The 25937-nt window shown below is 39.6% G+C and overlaps 1 protein-coding gene across 4 annotated transcripts in view; it reads left to right on the forward strand.

Moving 5' to 3' along the window:
* The first annotated feature begins 3572 nt into the window (after positions 1-3572).
* ZNF532 (zinc finger protein 532) overlaps positions 3573-25937 on the forward strand; it is a 41291-nt gene continuing 18926 nt past the window's right edge. For 2 of the 4 annotated variants that reach the window (XM_077816228.1, XM_077816229.1), the window contains exon 1: positions 3573-5915. In XM_077816228.1, coding sequence (XP_077672354.1) covers positions 3573-5915 — 2343 coding nt within the window. Of the gene's footprint in view, positions 5916-13747; positions 13930-17792; positions 17970-25937 lie in introns of all 4 variants that reach the window. The other 2 variants (XM_077816225.1, XM_077816227.1) reach the window with 2 other exon arrangements.

Consider the following 25937-nt stretch of genomic DNA (forward strand, 5'->3'; position numbering starts at 1 on the left):
ATTTAAGGTGAAGAGCAGAATTCTCAGCTTTTGCAGTTAAATAGCTCAAGAGAACTGTATAGCAGTGAGTAGCATCAGTACATCTGAAACGAGTATGGGGGCCTAAGGTCTCTGTTACAAACTTTTAAAAGTCTTGCCCTGTTTTATGTTTTTATTGCTGTACATATACCTAAGCGCTCTCTTGTGGTAAGTTTGAGAAAGATAGTGGAGGGTTGACTTCATTGGAGCTGCACTGATTTACATCACCTAAGGCTCAGACCTTTGAATCTTCCTCGTATACCAGTAATGGAAGATATAGGCATGGGCTAGCTCAACTGGCTGATTATGTGGAGAATAAAGTGCTGAGGATAAAGGCATGAAACAACATGTTTTGGATATTCCAGTACAGATGGAAGAACCAGAGAGGCAGGAAGGCTACTGAATAGTCACAGAGCTGCATGCTGTAATTCCTGTATGCAGAATTATTGTTTTAAAATAATAAGAAGAAAAAAAACCTATTCAAGCAGTCCTATCCCATTTTTCGCCTTCAGAAACAAACAAACAAAAGAGTCCCCCAAACAAAAAGGAAAACCCCACCACCGCCACCACAATAGCCTGGTAAATTTGTTTTTATTTTATTTTTGTTTAATAACTTATTTATTTTACTTGTATCATGTCCTGAGTTGTGCTTCAGTAAACCTAATCTGAGCAGCTGGCTAGTGATATCTCTCCATGAGGGGATTAAGATATTGTAAATTCCACTGGAAACCAAAATCTGTGTATATGGTCTGTAGGAGATCCTATGAATTTGTGGCCCAGCATCCTGTATTTCTCTGGTTGGGTTGTCAGTGGAATAGTTGAGAACTACTGTGTCCTTCCCACAGAAACATCTTCCAGTTGGATTTTAGCCATCTGTGATGTAGTATTTTGTTCAGGGTTAACACTAACAAAGCTGGAGCCCCTGCAAAGCCTTTTTATTGCTTCCCTTTGCATACAAGGCCCAGAATTTAATAAGCAAGCTCTTTCCTCTTTCCACCCCATGCTGTGACCATGGCCTGATATGGGGTGGGGGAAGGGAAGTCTAGGTATTATGTTTAGACTAGGTATATGTATTTGTGGGAGGAGTTAAATGAGTAGTGAGTGAAGATTTCTGGTTCATAGAAATAGAGGAATGTGTGATTTCCCCTACTGGTAAATGGATGATACTCGCTAATAGTGCCCTCGTTCTATAAGTAGCACCTTGTTCTCCACACCATGTACCCATCAAAGCACTGATGCACAAGCAATAAACATGTCACTAGTACTTCATTCTGTCTCAGGTGGGAACCCATGCCCTGACCCCTCCTGCAGATGTGGCAGCATTGTCTGAACCATCCCTGGTCTTGTTAACTATATGTAACAGGACCGAGTACTCCCTTTTAATTGTATCCTGTCAAATAGCTGGTTTAATGGTAGCAAGCAGAGCCCTCTGCGTATCTTGCACAGGAAGTAGGCATGCCACTAAGTTCAAGCTCCTGACCCTTATCAGGTTTTCAGAGAGTTAGGACTTGTGTGCATGGGGAAATTGACAGACAGCTATAATGGAAAATCCCTGCATAGACTCACTGTTCTGAAATAAATATGACTTTATTCTGAAGTAACTACTCTGCTTTGGAAACAGAGTAGTTATTCCAGGCTAAAATCATTTTTATTCTGGAATAGAGTGTCTACATGGGTGAGTTATTCTAGAATAGTTAAATTATAGTGGACTAGCAGTAGCAGAATAACTATTTCAGAATAGTCGTGCTGGTAATTTTTCCTGAATAGACAAGGCCTTTGCAAAGATTCTTCCCAGATGCTTATGAATTTGCACAAGGCAGATCTCCTATCTCAAGCACTAGGTATTCTAAAGGCTGTAGTTGAACTTTTGTCCATCTGAAGCTCCTAGGACAAACCCTGAGATTAGTTTTTGCTGCTTTGTTACAGTCTGAGGGTCTGCTTCCTTATAGACAAAAATGTTCCATTTTCATTAAAGAAAACTGGCTTGTCTGCCCAGTGTAGACCAGATATCATTACTTTACAAATGAGGTCAATATGGTATTTTAGTCTAGGGTGTGTTTGTTTAAAGACCATCTGAAAAATGTTTCTGCATTACATTCACTGGTCAGGCAAATAGTGTTGGTATGCTATGCTAAAAGCAGCTCAATTAACAGGATTTTAACTCTAGAGTAGAGGGGGGCAAAAGGACCTTTACAGGTACTCCTCATACTCTAACCTTGTGAAAATGTTCTGGGGGCAGTTAATTAATAATCCACCCTTTTGTAAACTCAAAGGAATTTCAATCTGCCTAGTTCTTGCAGAGAAAAAGGAAAGATTGCAGGGCAGTGTCACAGTTAACAAAGGGCAACCACCATAACAAAAGTACTTAACAGTCAATGGGACTACTCACAGTACATAAATTTAAGCATGTGTGTAAATCTTTGCAGGATCGGGGCCATAGGGGATGACTGAAAATAGTCTGGAAAATAGCTTACTGAGGTTAACTGTTTACTGTGAAGACAGTTCAAATGTCCAGTACTGCAAAGACCTCATGACCTTAATTGATTCAGTCACTAGATATGCTTTGTTGCTGTAGCCATGTTGGTCCCAAGGTATTAGAGAAACAAGGTGGGTGAGGTAATATCTTTTATTGGACCAGCTTCTGTTGGTGACAGAGACTAGCTTTCGAGCTACACAGAGCTCTTCCTCAGGTCTGGGAAAGGTACTCAAGAGGGTCACCGATAGTTTGATCTTGTATTTAGCTGTGACACAGTTGAGTACCATTCCCAGACCTGAAGAAGAGCGCTGTGTAGCTCAAAAGCTTGTTTCTCATTAACAGAAGTTGGTCCAGTAAAAGATACGACATCACCCATCTTGTCTCAGTCAGTAGATGTCAAATAATGGGCAACACTCCTCACTCTCTACTCCTTTGCCTATTTAATTGGAGTTGAATTTATCAACCTAAATATACTAAATTGGAATTAATCCTGATGGAACCTCTTTCATAGCTGTAATGAAAAGTGAGTATTCTGGACATTCACGTCATATAGAGGATAGTGTGATGGAACAATGCCATTTTTTAAGAGTGCATTTGATCTACAGTCTTTGGGTATGTTCAGTGGTTTGACTAACAGTGAAAAGTACAAATGTGCAAGAGATCTAGGTTTTTAAGTTCCATAATGTAGAGGTGTCTGGCTTTAAGCACAGGAGTAGGGTGCTTTTGAAAGTAAAGTGTAAATCTAAAATAAAAGGGAAAATTATAATCCCCAAAGGCTTCTTTTGTGCTGGTCTCACAGTGTAATCATTTGGCATGTTCGCTTCGACCTGGACAGCTACTGGATAATTTCTAACCTCTGAAAAGAAATTGTGATTTATAACATTTCTATACATTCATGGATGAAATAAGTGTGGTAACACTTCGCAAAAACATTTACAAACTACGTATAGGGGCATTATTTTTATTTATATATAGATAGATAGATATAGATATATAGTATTAAAATATGGTTTTGATGTTTAAGGTACTGATATAAAGATTCTGTGCTCTTTTTACAGATTTGCTTCCAGACAAATACATGACCATGGGGGATATGAAGACCCCCGACTTCGACGACCTTCTTGCAGCCTTTGACATCCCAGACATGGTCGATCCTAAAGCAGCTATTGAGTCTGGACATGATGATCATGAAAACCACATAAAACAGAATGCTCATACAGATGAAGATTCTCATGTGCCATCATCATCAGATGTTGGTGTGAGCGTCATTGTGAAAAATGTACGTAATATTGAGTCTTCTGAAGGAGTGGATAAGGATGGCCACCATTCCACAGGCAATGGCTTACATAATGGTTTTCTAACAGCATCTGCTCTTGAAAGTTATGGTAAAGATGAAGGGAAGTGTCTGAAAGAGGAGGGGTCAGCTTCTGAGGCTACTCTGAAAGAGTCAGCTTTCAACCAGTTTAGCCCAATCTCAAGTGCTGAAGAATTTGATGATGATGAAAAAATAGAGGTGGATGATCCTCCAGATAAAGAAGAGATGCGTGCAAATTTCAGAGCAAATGTGTTAACAGGATCAGTTTCTCAGCAGGAATATGACAAACTAAAGATGCTTGGAGGGGAAAACTTGATTAAACCTGGAATTCCAGCTTCAAGTAATGTAGATAAAAACAAAGGTGTTAAAAGAGAAACAGAAACAAACTCTGTGAATGTAAGTGTCTATGAACCATTCAAAGCCCGAAAAATAGAGGACAAATTGATGAAAGACAATTCTGAAAAGCTGCTTGAAAACAGGGTACTTGATGGAAAACTAGGTGCTGAAAAAGGTGAAACAAATCTTGCCAGCATTTCACAGTCCAAAGCAAAGTCATCAGCAAAGCTTTCTTCATGCATTGCTGCAATTGCAGCACTGAGTGCTAAAAAGGCAGCTACAGATACCAGTAACGAATTACAGTCTACTTCAAGAGAATCTTCTCCATTACCAAAAGACATGAATGAAAGTCCCCGGGCTATTGAGAAATCACCTGAATCTCAGAGTCTTATTGATGGTGCTAAAAAACCATCTATAAAACAACCCGATAGTCCCAGAAGTGTATCAAGTGAAAACAGCAGCAAAGGGTCTCCATCTTCTCCTGCAGGGTCAACGCCAGCCATTCCAAAAGTTCGCATAAAAACCATCAAGACTTCTTCTGGGGAAATCAAGAGAACAGTTACAAGGGTGTTGCCAGAAGTTGATTTGGACTCTGGTAAAAAGCCAGAGCAAACTGCTTCCATGGTAGCTTCCATGACATCTCTCCTATCCTCTCCAACTTCTGCTGCTGTTCTTTCTTCTCCTCCTAGGACACCTCTCCAGTCAGCAGTTGTCACCAATGCTGTTGCATCTGCAGAACTTGCGCCAAAACAGGTCACTATTAAACCTGTGGCTACTGCTTTTCTCCCAGTTTCAGCAGTTAAAACAGCAGGATCACAAGTGATTAATCTGAAGCTTGCTAACAATACTACGGTGAAAGCCACTGTAATATCTGCTGCTTCTGTGCAAAGTGCCAGTAGTGCCATTATTAAAGCTGCAAATGCTATACAGCAGCAGACTGTTGTGGTGCCAGCATCAAGCCTTGCCAGCGCTAAACTTGTGCCAAAGACAGTCCATCTTGCCAACCTTAATCTTCTGCCTCAAGGTGCTCAAACCACCTCTGAACTCCGCCAAGTGCTAACAAAACCTCAGCAACAAATAAAGCAGGCAATAATTTCTGCAGCAGCCTCACAGCCTTCTAAAAAAGTGTCACGTGTCCAGGTGGTGTCATCTCTGCAGAGTTCTGTAGTGGAAGCATTCAATAAGGTGCTGAGCAGTGTTAATCCTGTCCCAGTTTACGTCCCAAACCTCAGTCCTCCTGCCAATGCAGGTATAACATTACCAACACGTGGTTACAAGTGTTTGGAATGTGGTGATTCGTTTGCTCTCGAAAAGAGTCTGACACAGCATTATGATAGGAGGAGTGTGCGAATTGAAGTGACATGTAACCATTGTACAAAAAATTTAGTTTTCTACAATAAATGCAGTCTTCTTTCTCATGCGCGTGGACATAAGGAAAAAGGAGTTGTAATGCAGTGCTCACATTTGATTTTAAAACCAGTCCCAGCAGATCAAATGATAGCATCTCCTTCAAGCAATACTGCTGCATCTTCTACTCTTCAAAGCCCAATGGGAGTTGGCACACATACTGTAACCAAGATACAGTCTGGCATAACTGGAACAGTAATATCAGCCCCAGCAAGTACACCTATCATTCCAGCTATGCCTCTAGATGAAGACCCATCAAAACTCTGTAGACATAGTCTAAAGTGTTTGGAGTGCAATGAAGTTTTCCAAGATGAGACATCTCTTGCTACACATTTCCAGCAGGCTGCAGACACAAGTGGACAAGTAGAGTATCTTATGTTTAAATTCCAGTGTTTCAGCAATAAGAATAGGAGATCTGAATGTGTTTTTTGCTTTCACTTAAACATTCATACCTCATTTGAGAGAAGTAATAAATGCTTGAAAGAATATTTTAAAAATAGGAAAAAAACCTGCAAGCACAAAATAGTGAATGTCATTGTTTTCAGAATTAGAGTGTACTTTGTTGGAAAAATCTGATTTGATCCAGGTCTTAAAGTTTACATCTGTAAGGGTGGTGGAGGTTTTTAAAATTAAGATTTAGCGAAGTTTCCAGGACTTTGGAGTGGAGCCCGCGAAGCAGCTCCGGAGCAGTGGAGCTGCAGGTTTTTGTCTGGAGCTGGAGTGGAGCCGGAGCACAGCTCCAAAGCCCTGGAAGATTCTGAGAACTGTGCCCTGAGATACTGAAATCGGTAATGATATTCACTGAGAATTTGTAGTGATCCTTTTTTATGCTTTGGAATTTAAATATACAATGGAATCCACTTAATTGGCACCCTCCTTAACAGCACACGCACTTAATGGGAACGATTGTCTTATGGTTGATTGTGTCTTTGATTTGATTTCAATTTCTAATACTTATAGTGCCGTAAGTGTGCTAGGCGCTTATTTGGGTGCTACAGTGACTCTAGGCAATGAATAAATGGCACACTAACTCTATTTAAATGATGTGCCTGCTGTGCAGGCCTTCGGAAAATAGGAGTGAAAAGTGGTGTTTGCTAGCATATATTTCCAGCTGTGTGCCCATTTGTTTTCTTGTTACTGCTTTCTTTCTCTCTTATGATTGCTAAAATGAGTCAAATTTATCTTAATATAGTATTTTTAAAATGTTGTGTACATTGCATAATTTACATAAACTTATTAAATAAAAGTGAAATAAACCAATGCACAGTGTAGTCTATAAGCCTCTGATAATTGAGACCATTGCTTAATTGGCATATTTGGATTTTCCCTGGGGTGTGCCAATTAAAAAGGATTCTACTGTATTTCAAAGCATGTGGCTGGCTTTCGTGTTGCAACTTCCTGTTATGTGTGAATGGAAAGCCAGTAAATACACTCAGATCGACAGAGACAGGAGTGTGGGTATAACATTCTTCCTCTTATGGGCAATGGCAGGGATAGACTTGCTGAGCTTTTGCACTTAGTAAGAAATCCTCTGATACAGTACAGAGTACAGTATAGTACAGATGCAGGTGGCTTTTACAAGGGCCTCCATATTACTTAAGACACATTGTGGGACTGTGCTGGTAGGATGTCTGTGAAGCAACACTTTGTACACATCACCTGAAGTAGCCCTGCATATAAAGGTAGATGAGTGTGGAAACACTGAATCCAGGATTGCGTGGATTATATGACACAGTAGCAGATGCTATTCCAGCTATTAGCTGGGATAATAGTTACAAAGAGCCTGCAGTGAAATCTCATGGCCTTACTGTGGCTTGATATGTGTGGATTCCCACCCTTGGAATGCTATAGCGATCCCTGCATAAAGTCTGATTATTTAGGCTTTGGGCGAAGAAGATGGAATGGTGAATTTTCACCCTTTGCTCCCACTATAATTTTGAACCAAGTGTTGAACCAGTTATTGGCATAGTTGACTCTAAATATATTTTGTGCCCATGCGCAACATAATTAAAACTCCGTAACTGGTCAGCTAACCCTGTCAGAGGCCTAGGCTGGCGTACAGTTGGCTTTTTTGTAACTAATCCATTACTACTATTTATATTATGGTAGTGCCTAGGAACCCCAACCAAGGCCCCATTGGGCTTGGCACTGTAAAAGCAAGTAAGAAAGAAGACATTCCCTGCCCCAGAGAGCTCAGAAGCTACATATCAGACAGGACATGTGGAGTGCGGGTGGGCTGGGAAGATGAGGTAAGGATAAAATGAACAGAGTTGAGCAGAAAAGCATGAAAAAAAATGCTGGTCCATCATGCGGGGTTTTTGTTGGTGGTTTTTGCCAGGGTGGGCAAAGAAACCAAATCATGTTTGTATAATCGGCATGGCTTGTGCTGTTTCCTCCCAGTTGTCCCTAAACTAGGATGTTCTTGCCTAATGTGCTGCTATTTTGTGCTGTGTGCATGTCTTTTGGACACATTTTCCTCTGCTGAGGCCTATGGGACAGCTGCCCAGATTTCCCCAGAATGTATTAATATAAACATGAGTAAGCAGAATCAGAAGTGTGGACATTCAAATACAGTTATGAAGGCAGAAAAGCTGCTACAGGGACACAAACTAGACTGTATTGCATATAACCTGTGAACAACTTGGCTGTCTCTAACTGGTAATAAAACCTCTAAAAGTTTAAGTGTTGACAAGGCCTTAGTGTCTGGCCATGTGATGTTCTGTTTTCAAAGAAAAAAAATCCAAGCATTTTAGCTACATCGGTCTCCATTATTTCAGTAAGCCACTGCAAGGGCAGAAAGTTTTAATTTTAATTCTTTTTTTTTTAAAGGACACTGATAATAAATAGCTTTTAAATATTACAAATCTCTGTTGTTTGCAAAATCCTCTTTAAAAAAACGAATTATTTTTCCTATTTATTGTGGTCTTTTTCCTTTGTCAGACATGGTTGCAACCTCTCTGACCACTTTTTTATATGTGTGCATTATTACATTCAGTAGTATTACAACTGAGATGGAATGCCCAACATGAAAGCAGCTTAAAAGAACACTACCACTTCAGCAACAACAGTATATCACATTTTTCTGACAAGATATGTTTTTGTGCTCTATCATCAATCAGTGTAAGCATTGTTGTCGGAATAGTGTTTGTTACAGAAGGACATTGTCTAGGTATTTATTAATAATTTTTGAATTTTTCTCTCTGATTATAATATCCCTTTAGAAACTTGAAAGAGAAATATTATTTCTTTGACTTTTGATCTTCCTTTTACCTAGCACTGGCTTGTTATTGTAAAGTTGCTCAAGAATGTGGGTTGCTAGACTGATTTGTTTCTTGGGGCAGTGTGGGGGTGGAGAGGAGGTCAGAAAAGGTGGATTGATTTGGGGGGAGCCGGGAAGAACATGTGGAATTATTTGGATTTTGCAAACAAATAGAAAGCACAGTAACTCCTATTTGGGGGTTACCAATCTTCACAGTGTGCTTTTAACTGTTCTTGCAGTGCAGTTAGCACAAATGTTGTGTTTTGGTTTAGTCTAGATAACAATTTTTTCTTTTTAAAAATATTTCTCGGAAACAGGTTAGAAGGTTTCTTTTAAAAACTATCCAAAAAAATCCACCGGTCTAACGGTTTGAACATGGAGGTCCTTCTCCACATATTATAGGAACTCTTCCTTATTATTTTGTGAAAGATCCACCCAAACCACCACGGAAACGGACTATGTGTCTAATACTGTAGATGAATATGTGAATAAGGGCTTACCTACATGGCAGTATAGCACTACGTCAGTTTGAAGTAGGTACCGTTTAGAGCATGCCAGCAGGGCCTACGTGGAGCATTTAGAGTGCTTCACAAATTACACCCGCTTAGAGTTATTTGCCACAGTGTGTAGACAAGGTCTAACTTTACTCATGTAAGTAGTCCCATTGAACTCAATGGGCCCACTCATGTGTAAGTGCAGGATTGAGTCAGTGCGCTGTATGGAGAAGATAGTGAACCTGAAGTAATAAAATGTTCAGGTAAGATAGGCTTAGAGGTATAACTGCATAGCGCTCATGGAAGCTATGTAGCCAATACCCCTTAATATGACTTAACTGGTCTTGTGGGTTTTTATTTCTCCTCACCATCATTTTCCCCCCAAGCCTCTTCCTCCTTACTCCTAGATCCGAATGCTTGTAATGCTTGTCACACTGAGAAAAACATGGTTTGCTCTTATGTGGGTTGGAATGATAGACGTGGAAATTCAGGCTCACCTTAAGCCCAACGTAAAGTGTTAAGCAGAAGTGTTGGCTTGTAGAATTCCCTGGTAGTGTCTTCTTGTAAGCAGCTACAATTACACATATTTTCTACACTTGTTAAAGTAGTAAACTGCCTACTTTGACAACTAGTATTGCTGGAGTTTCGTGACATTCTGGAGTGTTAGTGTTGTAGACTAATTATGCAAACTGCTTGCTGGCACTTCTGAAATTGAGGAATACTTAGTGGGATTGGTAATGGTGTATGGCTTTTCTGTGGCGTAACATCCGGGTTTTCTTTTGTAGTGCTGCAAACAAAGATACTTTGGAAGGAATATGAAAAATCCATATATTTCTATTATTGGAATAAGAAGTTTTGTTTTGCCATTTTCTTATGTAATCAAAGAATACTCCAGATTCTCCACTGTTGTATTACTGCTTGTTAATACGTAGATGGCAAAAGATAAATTGTGGCAGTGGTACTGAAGCTCAATAAATGTGGTAAGAACATTTTAAATAGAGTTATGGTTAGTCAGGCTTTTGCCCTGAAGCCTGTGATGAACACAAAATTAAAACCCCACGTTAGTTCTATTAGTAATGGAAGTCATAATTCAGTGTTTCAGGAATTATTTACTGGGACAATTAAGAACAAATATTTGGCTTTTTAAAGTGTGTTTGTGTGTGTGTGTGTGTGTGTGTGTAAAATGAGGACATTTTGTGGCACATGCTTAGAACAAGGCCATGTTCCAACATATAGGGCCATCAGGATTATAAAGTAAAGTTTAAGAGTGAGCTGCATGAAATTAAACTCCCTAATTCAGTGTAGAGTTCAAGATACTTCATTTTGACATTCTTCTTTAAAATAAAACTATATGTAATTTTTTTCTGGGTTTGCATGGGTCCTCAAAACCATTTAGACTGAGATCCTGCATTATGAAAGGAATAAAAATGAACTTTGTCTCTTGTCAGGTTTCTAAAATTAGAGAGTAGTACAAAATAGCATCTTTAAAAAAGAATTCCTTTACAGGTGAAATACTGGCCTCATTGAAGTCAAAGGCAAAATTCCCATTATCGTCAATGAAACCAGGATTTCATCTTATATATTTAGGGTCTGATCCTGCAATCCTACTCAGATAAGCAATCCTTATTGGAACATGCCTGTGACCCTGGTGGAGAATCACCATAATATTAATAAAAAGTATATTCCATGTTAGAATAAGCATAACATTCTCAAACTGTTAAATTGTTTGAGGGATTACTTTGGTTCATGGTATTTACTAATATTCTTTTAAAAAACAAATTAACCCCTTTATGTTATTTTTCACAGTAACTATTAAGGGCCTGTTCTTGTAGTTAGTATCAAAACTCTGACTTAAGTGGGAGCAGGTTTAGGCCCTAACTTTACATGGGTGCATAGACTCAATTGCCAATAATGATGAGTCAGCACCACATTTAAGCTACTTATAACTAGGGCCCTACCAAATTCATGGTCCATTTTGGTCAATTTCACGGTCATAGGATTTTAAAAATTGTAAATTTCATGATTTCACATATTTAAATCTGAAATTTCACAGTGTTTTAATTGTAGGGGTCCTGACCCAAAAAGAAGTTGTTGGAGGGTCGCAAGGTTATTGTAGAGGGGGTTGCAGTACTGCTACCCTTACTTCTGTGCTGCTGCTGCTGCTGGCGGCGGCCCTGTCTCCAGAGCTGGGTGGCCGGAGAGCGGCATCTGCGGCCCAGGAGCCCAGCTCCGAAGGCAGCGCTGCCGCCAGCAGCAGCACAGAAGTAAAGATGGCCTGGTGTGGTATTGCCACCCTTATTTCAGAGCTGGGCCGCCACTTTCCAGCCACCCACCTCTGAAGGCAACGGCGCAGCGTGGTATGATATGGCCACCCTTACTTCTGTGCTGCTGCTGGCGGGGCACTGCCTTCAGAGTTGAGCACCCGGCCAACAACTGCCACTCTCTGGCCACCCAGCTCTGAAGGCAGCGCAGAAATAAATGTGGCAACACCTCAACCCCCCTAAAATAACCTTGCAACCCCCCACAACCCCCTTTTGGGTCAGGAACCCCAGTTTAGAAACGCTGGTCTTCCCCCGTGAAATCTGTACACAAAAGACCCTGATGTGTTTTTCATGGCTGTGAATTTGGTAGGGTCCTACTTATAACATTCTACTATTGTGCTTACAATTGCAAGTTTGATTCTGCTGTTATGACTAGAATTGCAACATACCGTGAGGGAGCAGCTTTGGACTTTACTATGAAACACAAAATTATTCAAAGGAAAATGGTCCAGAATTAGAGGAGATGGTCATTTTCATATTATGCCTACCATTTGCGGGGGACAGACTCTTTTACAGCAAGAATAAACACACTGTGTTGTATTATTTCATAATTACAATTTTGTTTAATCAGTAGTTCAATAAGTCTGTCTGTAATACAAATTGACAGAGGATTTTTTGTTTTGCGTTTTAGTTCATTACTTTAAGGGTAAAGTTTTCAAAAGTCTTATTTTCAAAAGCGCCTACATCACTTAGGAGACTCGATTTTATTTTCAGAAGTGCCTAAGTCCCTCAAGAGTATAAGTCCCACTGAAAGTCAAGGGGCACTTTTGACAATTTGACCCTAGAATCCATTACAGTAGAAATTGAACATTTTAAAAGTTCTACTTTCTCACGGACGATGACCTTCTTACTCTAATTTTTTTTCGTGAAGAAAAAATAGAAATACCAAAAAGCACCAGAAGCCCTGTACATTAGCTATCCATTATTTATGTATATTATAGCTTGGTTTAAAGTGTAGGACCTAAGAGATTTGCTGGTTTGGGTTTTTAGTTTAATTTCAGGCTTCAGCTTGGGGCTTGTAGCTTTCTGCCTTGGGTCAATCACTTATTATTAATTACTTTTTATTATTTTATTATAACCATCTTGTTATTAAAAAACAAACAAAGTATTAAAAAGAAGAATTAGGGATCCTGTTCTGCAAAGACTTAACATCCAGTACTTAATTTTAAGCATGTGAATAGTTCAGCTGAAGTCATTGGAACTATTCATGTGCTTAAAGTCAAGCACAGAGCATAAATCTGTCCAGGATTGTAGCCTAGCTATTTAGAGATGCTTTTTTGCATTTATGTAACTAAAACCTATATGGGCCAGATTCACAGGTACACTTCAGCCTCTTTGTGCCTCTTCAGTGATGGAAAGGAGCTGTAAATCCAATTTAAATCTGTGTTTACATCCGATTTACATCATTTGCATTCCATCACTGGAATGGCACAAAGCAGCCAAAAAGTGCTTGTGATTCTGACTTGACAAGTGATCAATCATGTACTAAAGGATTTTAGTTAATTAGTTACTTTGAAAACCAAAAATAATTGCTTGAAATTGGGAAAGTGGCTACTGCACTTACAGAGACTCCTTTAAAAAAAAAAAAGCTTTAGAAATGTTTTACATAAATTTAATTCTTATTTACATGTGCAATACTTACAATGCATACACAATACTCTGGTCTTGTGGGTAAATATATTTAAAACCACCTTTTTAAAAAAAATTAACACCCCCCCCATTAAGTGGTACTCTGAATATTACAATTAAAAAACAACATAAGCAAGGAGATCTAAAAGTAAAGATAACACCCATATTTAAGTTTATTTTGGTGGCGTAGATTTTTCTGTGGTGCTCTGAGTTAAGAGCATAAATATAGTTCACATGGACCTTTAGGCTCTTTCACAGTGCCAGAGTGGTGTGTAAAGGGGACTTTATATCAGGCCCAGAATGTCCAATTTAGAGGCCTCTGTTTTACGAAGGGATCCAGGACTAGGGCCTACATTTGAATTTGCCTGCTCTTGTTGGTTTATATCACAATCATAACACAGGGTTTTTTTAAAATGTGCTGTAATGTTTGACAGAAGAAAGCATATCGTTGAACCAAACCATTTGTTTTATCTATTTTGGTTTATCATTTAGAAGACTTGCAATATCTGCCAGATGCTGCTTCCTAACCAGTGCAGTTTTGCATCACACCAGAGAATTCATCAGCATAAATCTCCATATACGTGTCCTGAATGTGGAGCAATCTGCAGATCGGTCCACTTCCAGACCCACGTCACTAAGAACTGCCTACATTACACACGAAGAGTTGGTTTTCGGTCAGTATGATTACACACGTGTAACTAAAATATGTTGTCAGTTTATATATATTTACATATTATATATATATATATATATGTAATGGGTTTCTTTTATGTTTTTCAAACTTAAACTGAAATAGTTTCTCTTTATTGTGACAGTTGCTTGCAAGATGCTGCTTTATTATTTTAAAGTTGTCATGGCTACAGTACTATTTGTATTACACATTTTGGGATAAAAATTCTTGCTGGGTGTCAGCTATGAATTTGGGCATGTGCTTATGTATGGTACTCAATCAGAATACTACTAATTTCATGCAGCCATGAGATGTCATATTAAGGCATACAGTTTCTAAGCTAATGAATTCAGACGTTTTACCAATTTAGTTTCTTTAAAAAAAAACGTAAGCTGACTTTTAGATAGTCTTGGTAAAATAATGATAATCTTTTCCGTATTTACTGCTAGACTGTATCTTTAAAGCACTGATGGGTGTACTCCACCTGTCTATCAGATACAGGAGGCAACTTTATTGAAGTCTTTCTGCCTCTCTTGTTCTCACTCTTTTTCCCCAGTTGGGGAAGTCCAGGTTCCCGCTGCTGGATTTACCATTACATTATACTTTAAACCAGTTCACATTGTCCATCAGAGAGTGCAACAGTCTGCTACTTTGGCTCTTTTGTTGAGAGTCTTTAATTCCTGTTTCAGAGTGGTAGCCCTGTTAATCTGTATCAGCAAAAAGAACAAGGAGTACTTGTCTCTAAGGTGCCACAAGTACTCCTCGTTCTTTTTAATTCCTGTGTTTCCCCTACATTTTCTGCTGGGAAGCAACTGTCAGTGGAGTAACAAGAATTGGAGGAGTATCAAGGAAACCTCTAGCCTTTCACTGACCAGCCTTGAAACTTGGTCAGTCCCTAGATTTCCACCAACACTCAGAGCAGCACCAAGCCAACAGCTCAGAATAGCCTCTCTTTTCCCAGCTCCTACAGCAGGCCTCTGCATAGCACTTCAATATAGTCTTGCAGTCAGTCTTAACTGGCTTCCTAAAGATAGAGTGGTGTGATTTAGAATCCCACCAGCCGATAGTATGTCTTCCCCTCAAGGAAACACAGTTCAGTTTTCAGGATGGCTGAAAAGTTTTCTGTTAAGGTTACTCTGAGGGGAGGATGAAGTCCTTTTACTGCATCTAGGCAGATGTTGTGGCAGGATCTTTCTGGTTTTGGTGACCTGGGTAGGTCAGGCCAAAGATTCAACTCTCATCTGCCCCAAAGTATCTTTGGATTATTCTCTCTCTCCTTCTTCCCCGTCTCCTGAATAAGCAGGGGGTGTTCGGAAGAAGGGGAAGGTTTTTGACGTGTCTTCCATCCCCAGCCCATTCCCTTCCTATACCTCAGTCACCTGTGGGACTCAGATGCAACATCTTCCTCAGAGACACCTGGCCTCTACCCATATGGCCGTTGCAACGAGAAGACCCCCTCATAGTCAAAAATCTACTTTCCACAATGAATCAGGACAATGGTGCTAGATTATCCAGGATTTCTCTTCAAAACCCTATGAGAAACTGTGTGAACCCCTCACCACAATCTGCGTCAAAGTTCCTTTTCTCCTCTCCATCCAATGATCCTAAAACAAAAATATCTAAGACAATCAAGAATCCATCTTCTCCTCATTAGAACCCTCAGAATCAACACCAAACTTGCTCTTGAGGAAGGATGTATTTCCTCCTGCCTTTCCAAACAGTGTCCAATAATTTAAGGAAGCTGTTTGATGCCAGTGATCTAGACTAGCTGATTGAGCTAATTAAATTGAGGAAATTCAGCTCACTTGACTCAAGCTGGATTCTCTCAAACTGAGGGGAAAAAAGCTGCTGCAACAGTGAGTCCAGGAGGGGGGACCTGGACCTGAGGGGGACCCAGATCTTCAGCAGAGCTACTTTTGTATTCAGGCAGACATGCAGACTGTAGTCAGCAGTGGATGCTTATAGTTGTGGATTATTTTATTTATAAGGAAAAAAACTCATGGAAAGAAAAAAAACCCTCTTGAATGTGATATCACTAGCACATTAGAAGTAGAACTAATTTGGAGTTAAATGTAAAAAGATGATGATACTTAAAACTTAGTGTTGTGGAGAGTTGTGTGTCTGTAGTTAAGATGGAAGGTCGTTTTCATTTATAAGTTTCATTTGAGCCCCTCCCATCTTTAACAGATTTAAGCCAAATCACCTGAAATTTCACATATATGTTGTTATGCTGAAGTAGAGGTTTTTTAGAAATTTGGAGGTATCTCAGAGACAATGTGTTTGTGAGATAAGAGGGCTCAAAAATTGTGCTTTCCTTTTCAAAAAGTTTCCTAATTCTTTTGGCTTGCCATATCTGAAAAATGGCATATGTTTCCTATATCATCATGCTATCTCTCTTCCATAAGATCACCGTATCTCTAAAAGGATATAACAGACATAGAAGGAGTTCAGAGATGGGTAACGAAAATAATTAGAGGCATGGAAAATCTTCCATAAGAAGAGAGATTTAAAAGGTAGGAACTGTTTAGTTTAGAGAAGATACGAACAGGTAGATACAATATAATAAATGATATAGTGAAGGTAAATTGAGTGAATTTACCCTTTCTCTCTTAATATGAAAAGAAGGGAACAGTTAATGAAATTGGAAGCGAATTTAAAACCAATAAAAGGATTTTTTTAAATGCAATGCATAATTGGCCTGTGGAACTCGTTGCCAACAGATTAGTGGGTGTCAAAAGGATTGGACATTTATATGGCTAACGAGAAGTTCCATAATTATATTAGATAGAAATAAAGTTTGGAAGGGATATAAACCTTCATTCTTCAAAGTGAACTTCCAAAAGATTGGGGTTAGTAAGAAACTTTCCCTATAAGCAAGTTATTCCATAATTGTCCACTACAGGGTATTTTTGGAACTTCTTGGAAGCAGCTAATACTGGAGAGAGGACACTGGACTAAATGGGCCATTGACTTGATCTAGTATGGAAATTCCTGTGGTCTTATATTAACTCAATTTATGTTACTTGCTTTGCTGTAGATTGAATTGTGGGAAGGTGTCAGAGACACTAAGATTTCAAAGGCATATTTTAGAAAAATATTTTCAGAATTCCAACCTGACGTTTAGAAAGGATTGTAAAGCTCCTGCGTAGTCACCCTGAATTTAAGTTTACTCTTCTCTGTCCAAATATTGATTTGACTATGTACAGAGAAAAATCACTCAGTTAAGAAAACATTTTCATTAAAATTAAACCTGAATAAATATAGTAAAGTTGTTATTCTTGTTGTATTTCATTTTTGGTAGCTTCTAGATTGCAATATGGTTCTTCATACAATCTACTACTCCTGATAAAAATGTGTTTTCTAGGGCCTATAGGGTCTAAAAAGTTCTTATTTATAATCAGCAGATGGAGTAGATTCCACTGGCCATTCTGTCTATTGCTGGCATAACGCTATTATCAAATCTTGTCCTCTGGCTTTAGATCTTGCAAATTAATTATTGTTATCTTTTTTTCTTTTTTAGGTCTATAACCACTTTGTTTCTGTTGGATCTTAATGTGTGATTTGTACTTTCCAGTATTACTGTAGCCGTGTCGGTCCCAGGATAGTAGAGAGACAAGGTGGCTGAGGTAATATCTTTTATTGGAACAATTGTCTCTCTCACCAGCAGAAGTTGGTCCAGTAAAAGCTATTACCTCACCCACCTTATCTCTCTGATTTGTACTTTATTAACCAATCAAATCATATTATTGTATCAGATTGAATACATAATCCTCCCTCCTCCACCTGCCTAAAACCCAGTTTTGATTCCACTTATTTTAGTACACTTTTGTGTTATGTTAGATTGACTCTTTTCCTCTTCTCTTACAGCTGTGTACATTGCAATGTTGTGTACTCTGATGTGGCTGCACTCAAGTCTCACATTCAAGGTTCCCACTGTGAAGTCTTCTACAAGTGTCCTATCTGTCCCATGGCATTTAAATCTGCACCCAGCACACATTCCCATGCCTATACACAACACCCTGGTATCAAGATAGGAGAACCAAAGTAAGCAATATTAATCTTTTGCTCTTACTCTAATGCTATATTTTAATAACCAGTACAATTACATTCTCTGTTGTATTTATAATGTTAAAAGTCACATACTGCATAACCAGCCATTTATCATACTATTGATAATGTGTGGAGTACGTCACATTTTCTAGTAATTTATTTGGCAAGGATAAGATTTCCATGAACATAAGATTTCCATGAACATAACAATAAGATTTTTTTAACCATAGCACAGAAAACTTGATACACTGCAGCCAAGAAACTACCTGTATTCAGTCTTGCTCAGTGTTTTTTTTTTTCATTGTTAAACTAAATGATTTTAAATCAGCTGCATTTTTTATCATGAACTAGAGTAACAGTAGTGACAGTCGAAACGATTAACGTATTTGCTGTTTTTGAAGTGTGTTGAGACATTTATAATTCTAACAGAGTACTGTTTCCATCTAATGTTCTATTTGCAGGCATAAACCTACAATCTAGGGAAAACATGATGGTCACTGACATTTATTTCACAACATAACACAAGAACTAGGGATCACCAAATTAAATTAATAGGCAGCAGTTTTAAAACAAATAAAAGGAAGCATTTCTCCATGCAACACAGAGTCAACCTGTGGAACTCCTTGCCAGAGGATGTTGTGAAGGCCAAGACCATAACAGGGTTCAAAAAAGAACTAGATAAATTCATGGAGGATAGGTCCATCAATGGCTATTAGCAAGGATGGGCAGGAATGGTGTCCTTAGCCTCTGTTTGCCAGAAGCTGGGAATGAGCAACAAGGGATGGATCACTTGATGATTACCTGTTCTGTCCATTTCCTCTGAGGCACCTGGCGCTGGCCACTGTCGGAAGACAGGATACTGGGCTAGATGGACCTTTGGTCTGACCCAGTAGGGTCGTTCTTATGTTCTTATACTATTATTCATTAATTAGTAAAATAATTGCAGGTTTATGCTGTGATATAATAAAGGTATTTTCATAACTTTTTACAGTGCAATAATATTATTGATAAATTGACATAACAATCATCAGTGTCTGACTTGATTCTGATGTAAAACTTAGAATACAATGTACAGGTGAATCAGCAAGTATTTTGCTTACAGTGATAAGTCATCCATATTACAATTGCTTTGCAGGACAAAAGTGTAATATTATGGTTTTGTGGAAATGGTCTCTAATTTAGGATGAAGAAAAGGAGTACTTCTGGCACCTTAGCGACTAACCAATTTATTTGAGCGTAAGCTTTCGTGAGCTACAGCTCACTTCATCGGATGCATACTGTGGAAACTGCAGAAGACATTATATACACAGAGACCATGAAACAATACCTCCTCCCATCCCACTCTCCTGCTGGTAATAGCTTATCTAAAGTGATCACTCTCCTTACAATGTGTATGTGTATGATAATCACACACACACACACAAACTCACTCTCCTGCTGGTAATAGCCCATCCAAAGTGACCACTCTCTTTACAATGTGTATGAAAATCAAGGTGGGCCATTTCCAGCACAAATCCAGGTTTTCTCACCCCCCACCCCCATACACACACAAACTCACTCTCCTGCTGGTAATAGTTCATCCAAAGTGACCACTCTCCCTACAACGTGCAAGATAATCAAGGTGGGCCATTTCGAGCACAAATCCAGGTTTTCTCACACACCCCCCCACACACACACACACAAACTCACTCTCCTGCTGGCAATAGCTCATCCAAACTGACCACTCTCCTTACAATGTGTATGATAATCAAGGTGGGCCATTTCCAGCATAAATCCAAGTTTAACCAGAACGTCTGGGGGAGGGGGGTAGGAAAAAACAAGGGGAAATAGGCTACCTTGCATAATGACTTAGCCACTCCCAGTCTCTATTTAAGCCTAAATTAATAGTATCCAATTTGCAAATGAATTCCAATTCAGCAGTTTCTCGCTGGAGTCTGGATTTGAAGTTTTTTTGTTTTAAGATAGCGACCTTCATGTCTGTAATTGCGTGACCAGAGAGATTGAAGTGTTCTCCGACTGGTTTATGAATGTTATAATTCTTGACATCTGATTTGTGTCCATTTATTCTTTTACGTAGAGACTGTCCAGTTTGACCAATGTACATGGCAGAGGGGCATTGCTGGCACATGATGGCATATATCACATTGGTGGATGTGCAGGTGAACGAGCCTCTGATAGTGTGGCTGATGTTATTAGGCCCTGTGATGGTGTCCCCTGAATAGATATGTGGGCACAGTTGGCAACGGGCTTTGTTGCAAGGATAGTTTCATGGTCTCTGTGTATATAATGTCTTCTGCAGTTTCCACAGTATGCATCCGATGAAGTGAGCTGTAGCTCACGAAAGCTTATGCTCAAATAAATTGGTTAGTCTCTAAGGTGCCACAAGTACTCCTTTTCTTTTTGCGAATACAGACTAACACGGCTGTTACTCTGAAACCTGTAATTTAGGATGCAAACACCACAAGCCTTAAACAAATTAGAAACTAGTATAATGTCTCTCTGATTATGTTAAATTTGGTCCACACTTTCTCGACTGTCAACCATGTCAACCAGCATTCAGAGGTACTAGAGAAATTGGAGTAATTTTTTACATACATCTAGTCCCTCAGTTCTTCTCTCCCAAGCTCCTCTATATAGCTCTGCCTTTCAAACTGAACAGAAAAAGCCCTTGCTTTCCACACCTTCTAGAATGCACTCTAGTTAATATAGCTTTTCCATTTAGTGTAGCTTAATAATCATTAATATTCCTCAGCACTGTTATTGCACTTTTCTCCTTCATAATGCTTGCCTGACAAACCAGAAAAGATACGGATAGTGTTTGGTAAATGCTTAACGTATTGCAGAGCAGTTGACTCAAGAGAGCTTGTTTCTTTCAGTCACTTTTGCTCGCAGGGCTGTCAATAGTCACTTTTGGCAGTCTCAGAAATACTAGGTAGTCTCAGTTCATTGGTTTCATGCTGTTCTGTCAGGGAAGAATTGTCTATGGCCTAAAGTTCTCCCAGGTAGGCCATTTCATGACAAGATGTGTTTTTTCTCCAGGAGATGTTGTCCCCCATCAGTCTTTTCTACCTGGCTTGTCTTCACTACTAGCCACAACCTTTGGGAGTGCTGAGCTAGGCTTGCACCTTCACAAGACCCACATGTCATCAAGAAAAAGAGAATTCCAACTGCAGTTAAGTGAGAGAGGCCCACCATTAAACATTCTCCAACCTTGCCTGCCAAGGTCAAGGCAGATGCACCTTGGTCTGTCTCTGCACGTGCCTTTTTTGATGCATAACAACTCCTCTGTTAAATGGGGAAGCATTATTTCCAGTTTACTACAGAGGGGCTTAGAGAGAGATTAAGTGATTTACCCAAGGGCTGTGGGAGAGTTAGGATTTGAGCCTCAGGATCCTGTTTTTAGAAATATGAGAGTAAGCTCCAGCTGAACTCAGTGGAATCTACATACCTCCTAAATCCCAACCCAATGCCTTTGCCACAAAGCTGTCATTCCTCTCCCTGCTTTCTCCATTGTTAGGTACAGGTAGGGTATTAAAATATTCAAGAATTCTGCTCTATCTTACCGCTCTGAAACGCAGAGAGCATGGCTCTATATTTCAATATCTTGCATGCTCAAAAAAACCTCAAGGCAGCAAAGTAAAAGAACAGTGCAGCATCCATCGTTATGTTTAATTTTAAGCCTTTTAAACTTGACACTGTCCTGTTTAATATTCCAAAGTATATTTTTATTCTTCAGATTGTTCAAACCTATATTGAAGCAGAATTTAAACTAATGTATGGGCTCTGACCCTGAATTCCCATGTTTCCGTTGCTGCGAATTATGTTCCTTTTTAGCAAGATGGCATCTCTGACAGTAGGCTCAGAAATGCCAACATTTAATTCAGAAACTTTTAGATTGCTGTGCTGAACAGTAAGGAAACAGTTTTTAGTTATGTGATTGATTTTCTTTTTTTTTTTTTTTTTTAGTAGTAGTAAAAGCCAGTGTGACAGAGTGCTAAGCAAGAACAGCTGATCCAGCACTCTGGTCATAGCAGCTCCAATCAAATAATGCAGAATGGGGCTGGTTAAACAGAGCTGTGCCTAATTTGTGGTGGAGGAAAGCTGGAAGGCTAATTAAGGTATTAGGCACAGGAAGGAAGTAGAGGGGAGAAAGCAGGTAACAGGGGGAAGAGAGAGATTTCCCTTCCCTGCTTGGTTTAGCAGTTGGGGGCTCCATAGGACTGTTGAAGCAGAGCTGTATATAGTATGAAGGTATGGGGAACCCACATTGTAAATAAACTACACAAGATGTTTGACTAGCACAAGGGTCTCTGAGCAGTTTGTAAGCTGGAGCAGAGGCTGGAGCCAGAGGGCCCTCTCACAGCCAGCAAAAAAACCCTAAGATCAGAAATTACAAATGACTGTTTCACATTGAAGGAGTTCAAAAGATTTCTTGAATTAATCTTGACCGTATTGAGCTGTATCAGGTCATGTTCACAGGTTAATTCTTTTGAGCTGGCTCCCCTATTTGTGGATATGAAATGACATGCTTCTTCTGAGTATGAACTGGTGTATCATTAGAGCCATATGCAGAAGGAAGAACATGCATTTTTGTGGAATACATTTGTAGAGCCCTGTACAGATACAAAATTTGATATCTGATCTGCAAACATGGTTCGTGGATATAAAGTGGGTCTCCACAGATTTGCAAAGCTCTAGATATAAAATTTGGATCCGTGTCTATCCGTGATCCGTAAACATGGTTCATGGATATAAAGCAGGTATCCGCGGATTTGCAGGGCTCTATACATTTTTGTATTATAGCAAATTATTTTAAGAATTAACAGTTGGATTTTCTTAAAGTGCTAGGCTTTTTCCCCTCTAAACGGACCCTTCACAAACACCTGCAGATGATATGTTATCACTAAGGCTATGTTTTAATCACGGGTATTTTTAGTAAAACTCATGGATGGGTCATGGGCAGTAAACAAAAATTCACGGCCTGTGACCTGTCCATGACTTGTACTTTACACCCCTGACTAAATCTTGGGGTTAGGGGTCGGCCCAGGCCCGCCGCGGGTGCTGGAGGGGGGCAGCCCGGGGGCGCACAGCCTGGGAGCCCCGCTGGTGCTGGGGTAGGGGGGGAATTGGCTCCCTACCTGGCTCCGCACCTCCCCGATAGTGGCGACATCCCCTTCCCTCAGTTCCTAGGTGGAAGGGCAGCCAACCAGCTCTGCCGCTCCTGTTGGTTGGGAACTGTGGCCTGCAATTCCTCTGGGAGTTTTGTGTGCTCAGCACTGCAGAAAATAAGGTGTGATGGATGGACTGGTCAGGAAGGATTTATAGATCTGTCCTGAAGACAAGGGCTGGAGCCACCCCTGAAACACCTGTCCAGGAATGAATGAAGGACCCTCCTCTGGCTGAAGTGGAAAACAGGCTTCAGGCCTGGGCTCTCCTGACACAGGGTTTTTGTGTGTCAGAGGGAAAGTCTGATAGGCAAGGGCCTGTCCAAACTGAACTAGGAACACTGGGAGCAGCCCAGCCCGCACAGAAGGCTTGAAGTGGATTTACAGTTAGTTGCCTTATTGTTCCTCCGTTTGTTACAAAAGTGAAACCCTAGGATGGAGGTGAGTTTAGAACCTTCGCAGGGATGTGTACCATGTTTGCAGCTGTGGCAGTCACCTGCTCATACAGTCTGTTTTGTTTGCAGGAACTAATGGAGATAGAGCATTAAGTAAGACACTGTATGCCCTTGGCATTTAGTGAAATTGCATGATTTATAATTGTATTACTAATGTCTGTTTATCAGAACAGATGCAGCAAATAAGATATGATTTCACTTCTTAAATTTAATTTTAACCTGTTTTATGAAAAACCACATTAGGTAGAATGGCTTTCAATAGGTACAAATGAGATTATTTTAATATGGGGAGAAGGAAGGCTTTTTCAATTTTAATTCTCCACACACACACATCAGTCTCATCAGGGATAGCTTAATTTATTTTATGGGCTAAAGAAGCTCCTCTGTGACTTTTTCTTTGTAGCTAGTATGAGCTCTTAGGAGTAGCAGTAAGATTTTTTTTATTGGTAATCTCCTTTTAAAGCTTGGAGAAATTAATATGTATGGAACCAATTTATTAATAACATTAGACTGTTGGTACACAATATAGGACATTATTGCACAAATTATCATGTATATAGACATATAAATTATTGGAAGGAGAAATGCCATATCCTAGTAGAGGATTGTCTTTTAATGTGATGTTCAGGTATCTGCCTGTAGATTCCATGTTTATGTGTTCTAAGGAAAATTTTAAAATTTCTATTGGCCAGATTTTCACAGATTGAAATAAGTGCATTTCCCACATACAGTTGTTGGTGCATAATATTTGTGAGGAAATATTTAGCATGTGCATGCATATTCACTGACCTCAACTAGACTACTCATGAGCTTTAACTAAGGCATGTGTTTCAGTATTTTGTTGAATTGGGGCTACAGTAATTTAAGTCATGATCGAGCATAGCCCTTAAATACATGCTTTAGTACTTTGTTTTGATAATGGCCTTAGCTAGACACATTTGGTATTGACTCACATTATTTGTTTGATTCACAAATGTATGTGCTCAGTTGCATATACCTAACTTTGAAAATGCGGCTGAAAGAAATATTTTGTAATGAATTGGATCCATGTGTCTACCATGATACAGCATACCATACAGAATATCTGTATCAATTTAAATTAGTAGAGTTTATTCTGAAAATAGATGACTTGGGAATTTGGACTCCTATCAAGAAGATTTTGAACTTCTGCGAAAGCGGAGCAACTTTAACTTAACTTAAATGTTTATTTAAAATGTGAATATTAAGAATCTGATATTTTTAAAGAGGTGTAATAGTCTCAGTAGCAGATTTATTTTCTCCTATCAATATTAGCTGGTTTTGCTAATAAGCACTGTGTTGCTCCATTACACATGAAGTGATTACTCAAGGATTAATTTATTTTAAATACAATGAAAAGATCAGAAAGCAAAGCAAATTAAAAAGTACTAACATAATATGCCACCATTTGACAATATATATAATCCTGTAGTCGCAAATGTATAGATTAGGGGCCTGAAACAGACTTCCACTCAAGTCACTGGCTATGGAACTGTACCCTAGATCAGTGGTTCTCAAAGCTGGTCCGCCACTTGTTCAGGGAAAGCCCCTGGCGGGCCGGACCAGTTTGTTTACCTGCCGCGTCCACAGGTTCGGCCGATCGCGGCTCCCACTGGCCGCGGTTCGCCACTCCAGGCCAAATGGGGGCTGCGGGAAGCGGCGCCAGCCAAGGGAGTTAGTGATGGGTATCAGGAGTCAGGATTCTAATGTTCTGTCTAGTGTGCTGCCATGGGTGACAATCATTTGGAGGGTCAGTGCCGTGGTGTATAACCTTGTTCAAGTCTCTTAACCTTCCTGTGCCTCAGTTTCCAAACTTGGTTATAATTATTAATTAGCTTTGTAAAACCACTTCATCAGAGATGAGTCCCATCACAAAATATGGATATCTGATACATGCCATCTATTATTGATGGAAATACACATCTTCTTTACAAAATGTATGAATAAATGAAAATTACAAATACTCTTGCTAGTGAGTTGTTCTTTATATTCTCACATTAAAATGAAGAATGCTGAGAATAAAATATTACCATTTTAAACTGCTTTTCGCTGTTGCATTTCTGCTGAGCGAGGCCATCACCGGGAGTGTGCACCCCCTATAAAGTATAGAGCTACACAGTAGCTCCTGGTGTGCCAAACGATGGAGGGTGAACACATTGCCATGTGAATCCTTGGGTTCTCCCCATTCCCTATGAATGCATTATGGGCACAGGTGCTACTGCATCCTTAAGACTTAAGTGATGCGCATGGAACATGTCCAAAATAGCTCTGTGGCCGGGGAAAGATTCCTTTGCTCTGCATCTCTCCAGCATTCTGCTGAGGTG

The sequence above is a fragment of the Eretmochelys imbricata genome, chromosome 5 (assembly GCF_965152235.1).
Source record: "Eretmochelys imbricata isolate rEreImb1 chromosome 5, rEreImb1.hap1, whole genome shotgun sequence".
Lineage (NCBI taxonomy): Eukaryota > Metazoa > Chordata > Testudines > Cheloniidae > Eretmochelys > Eretmochelys imbricata.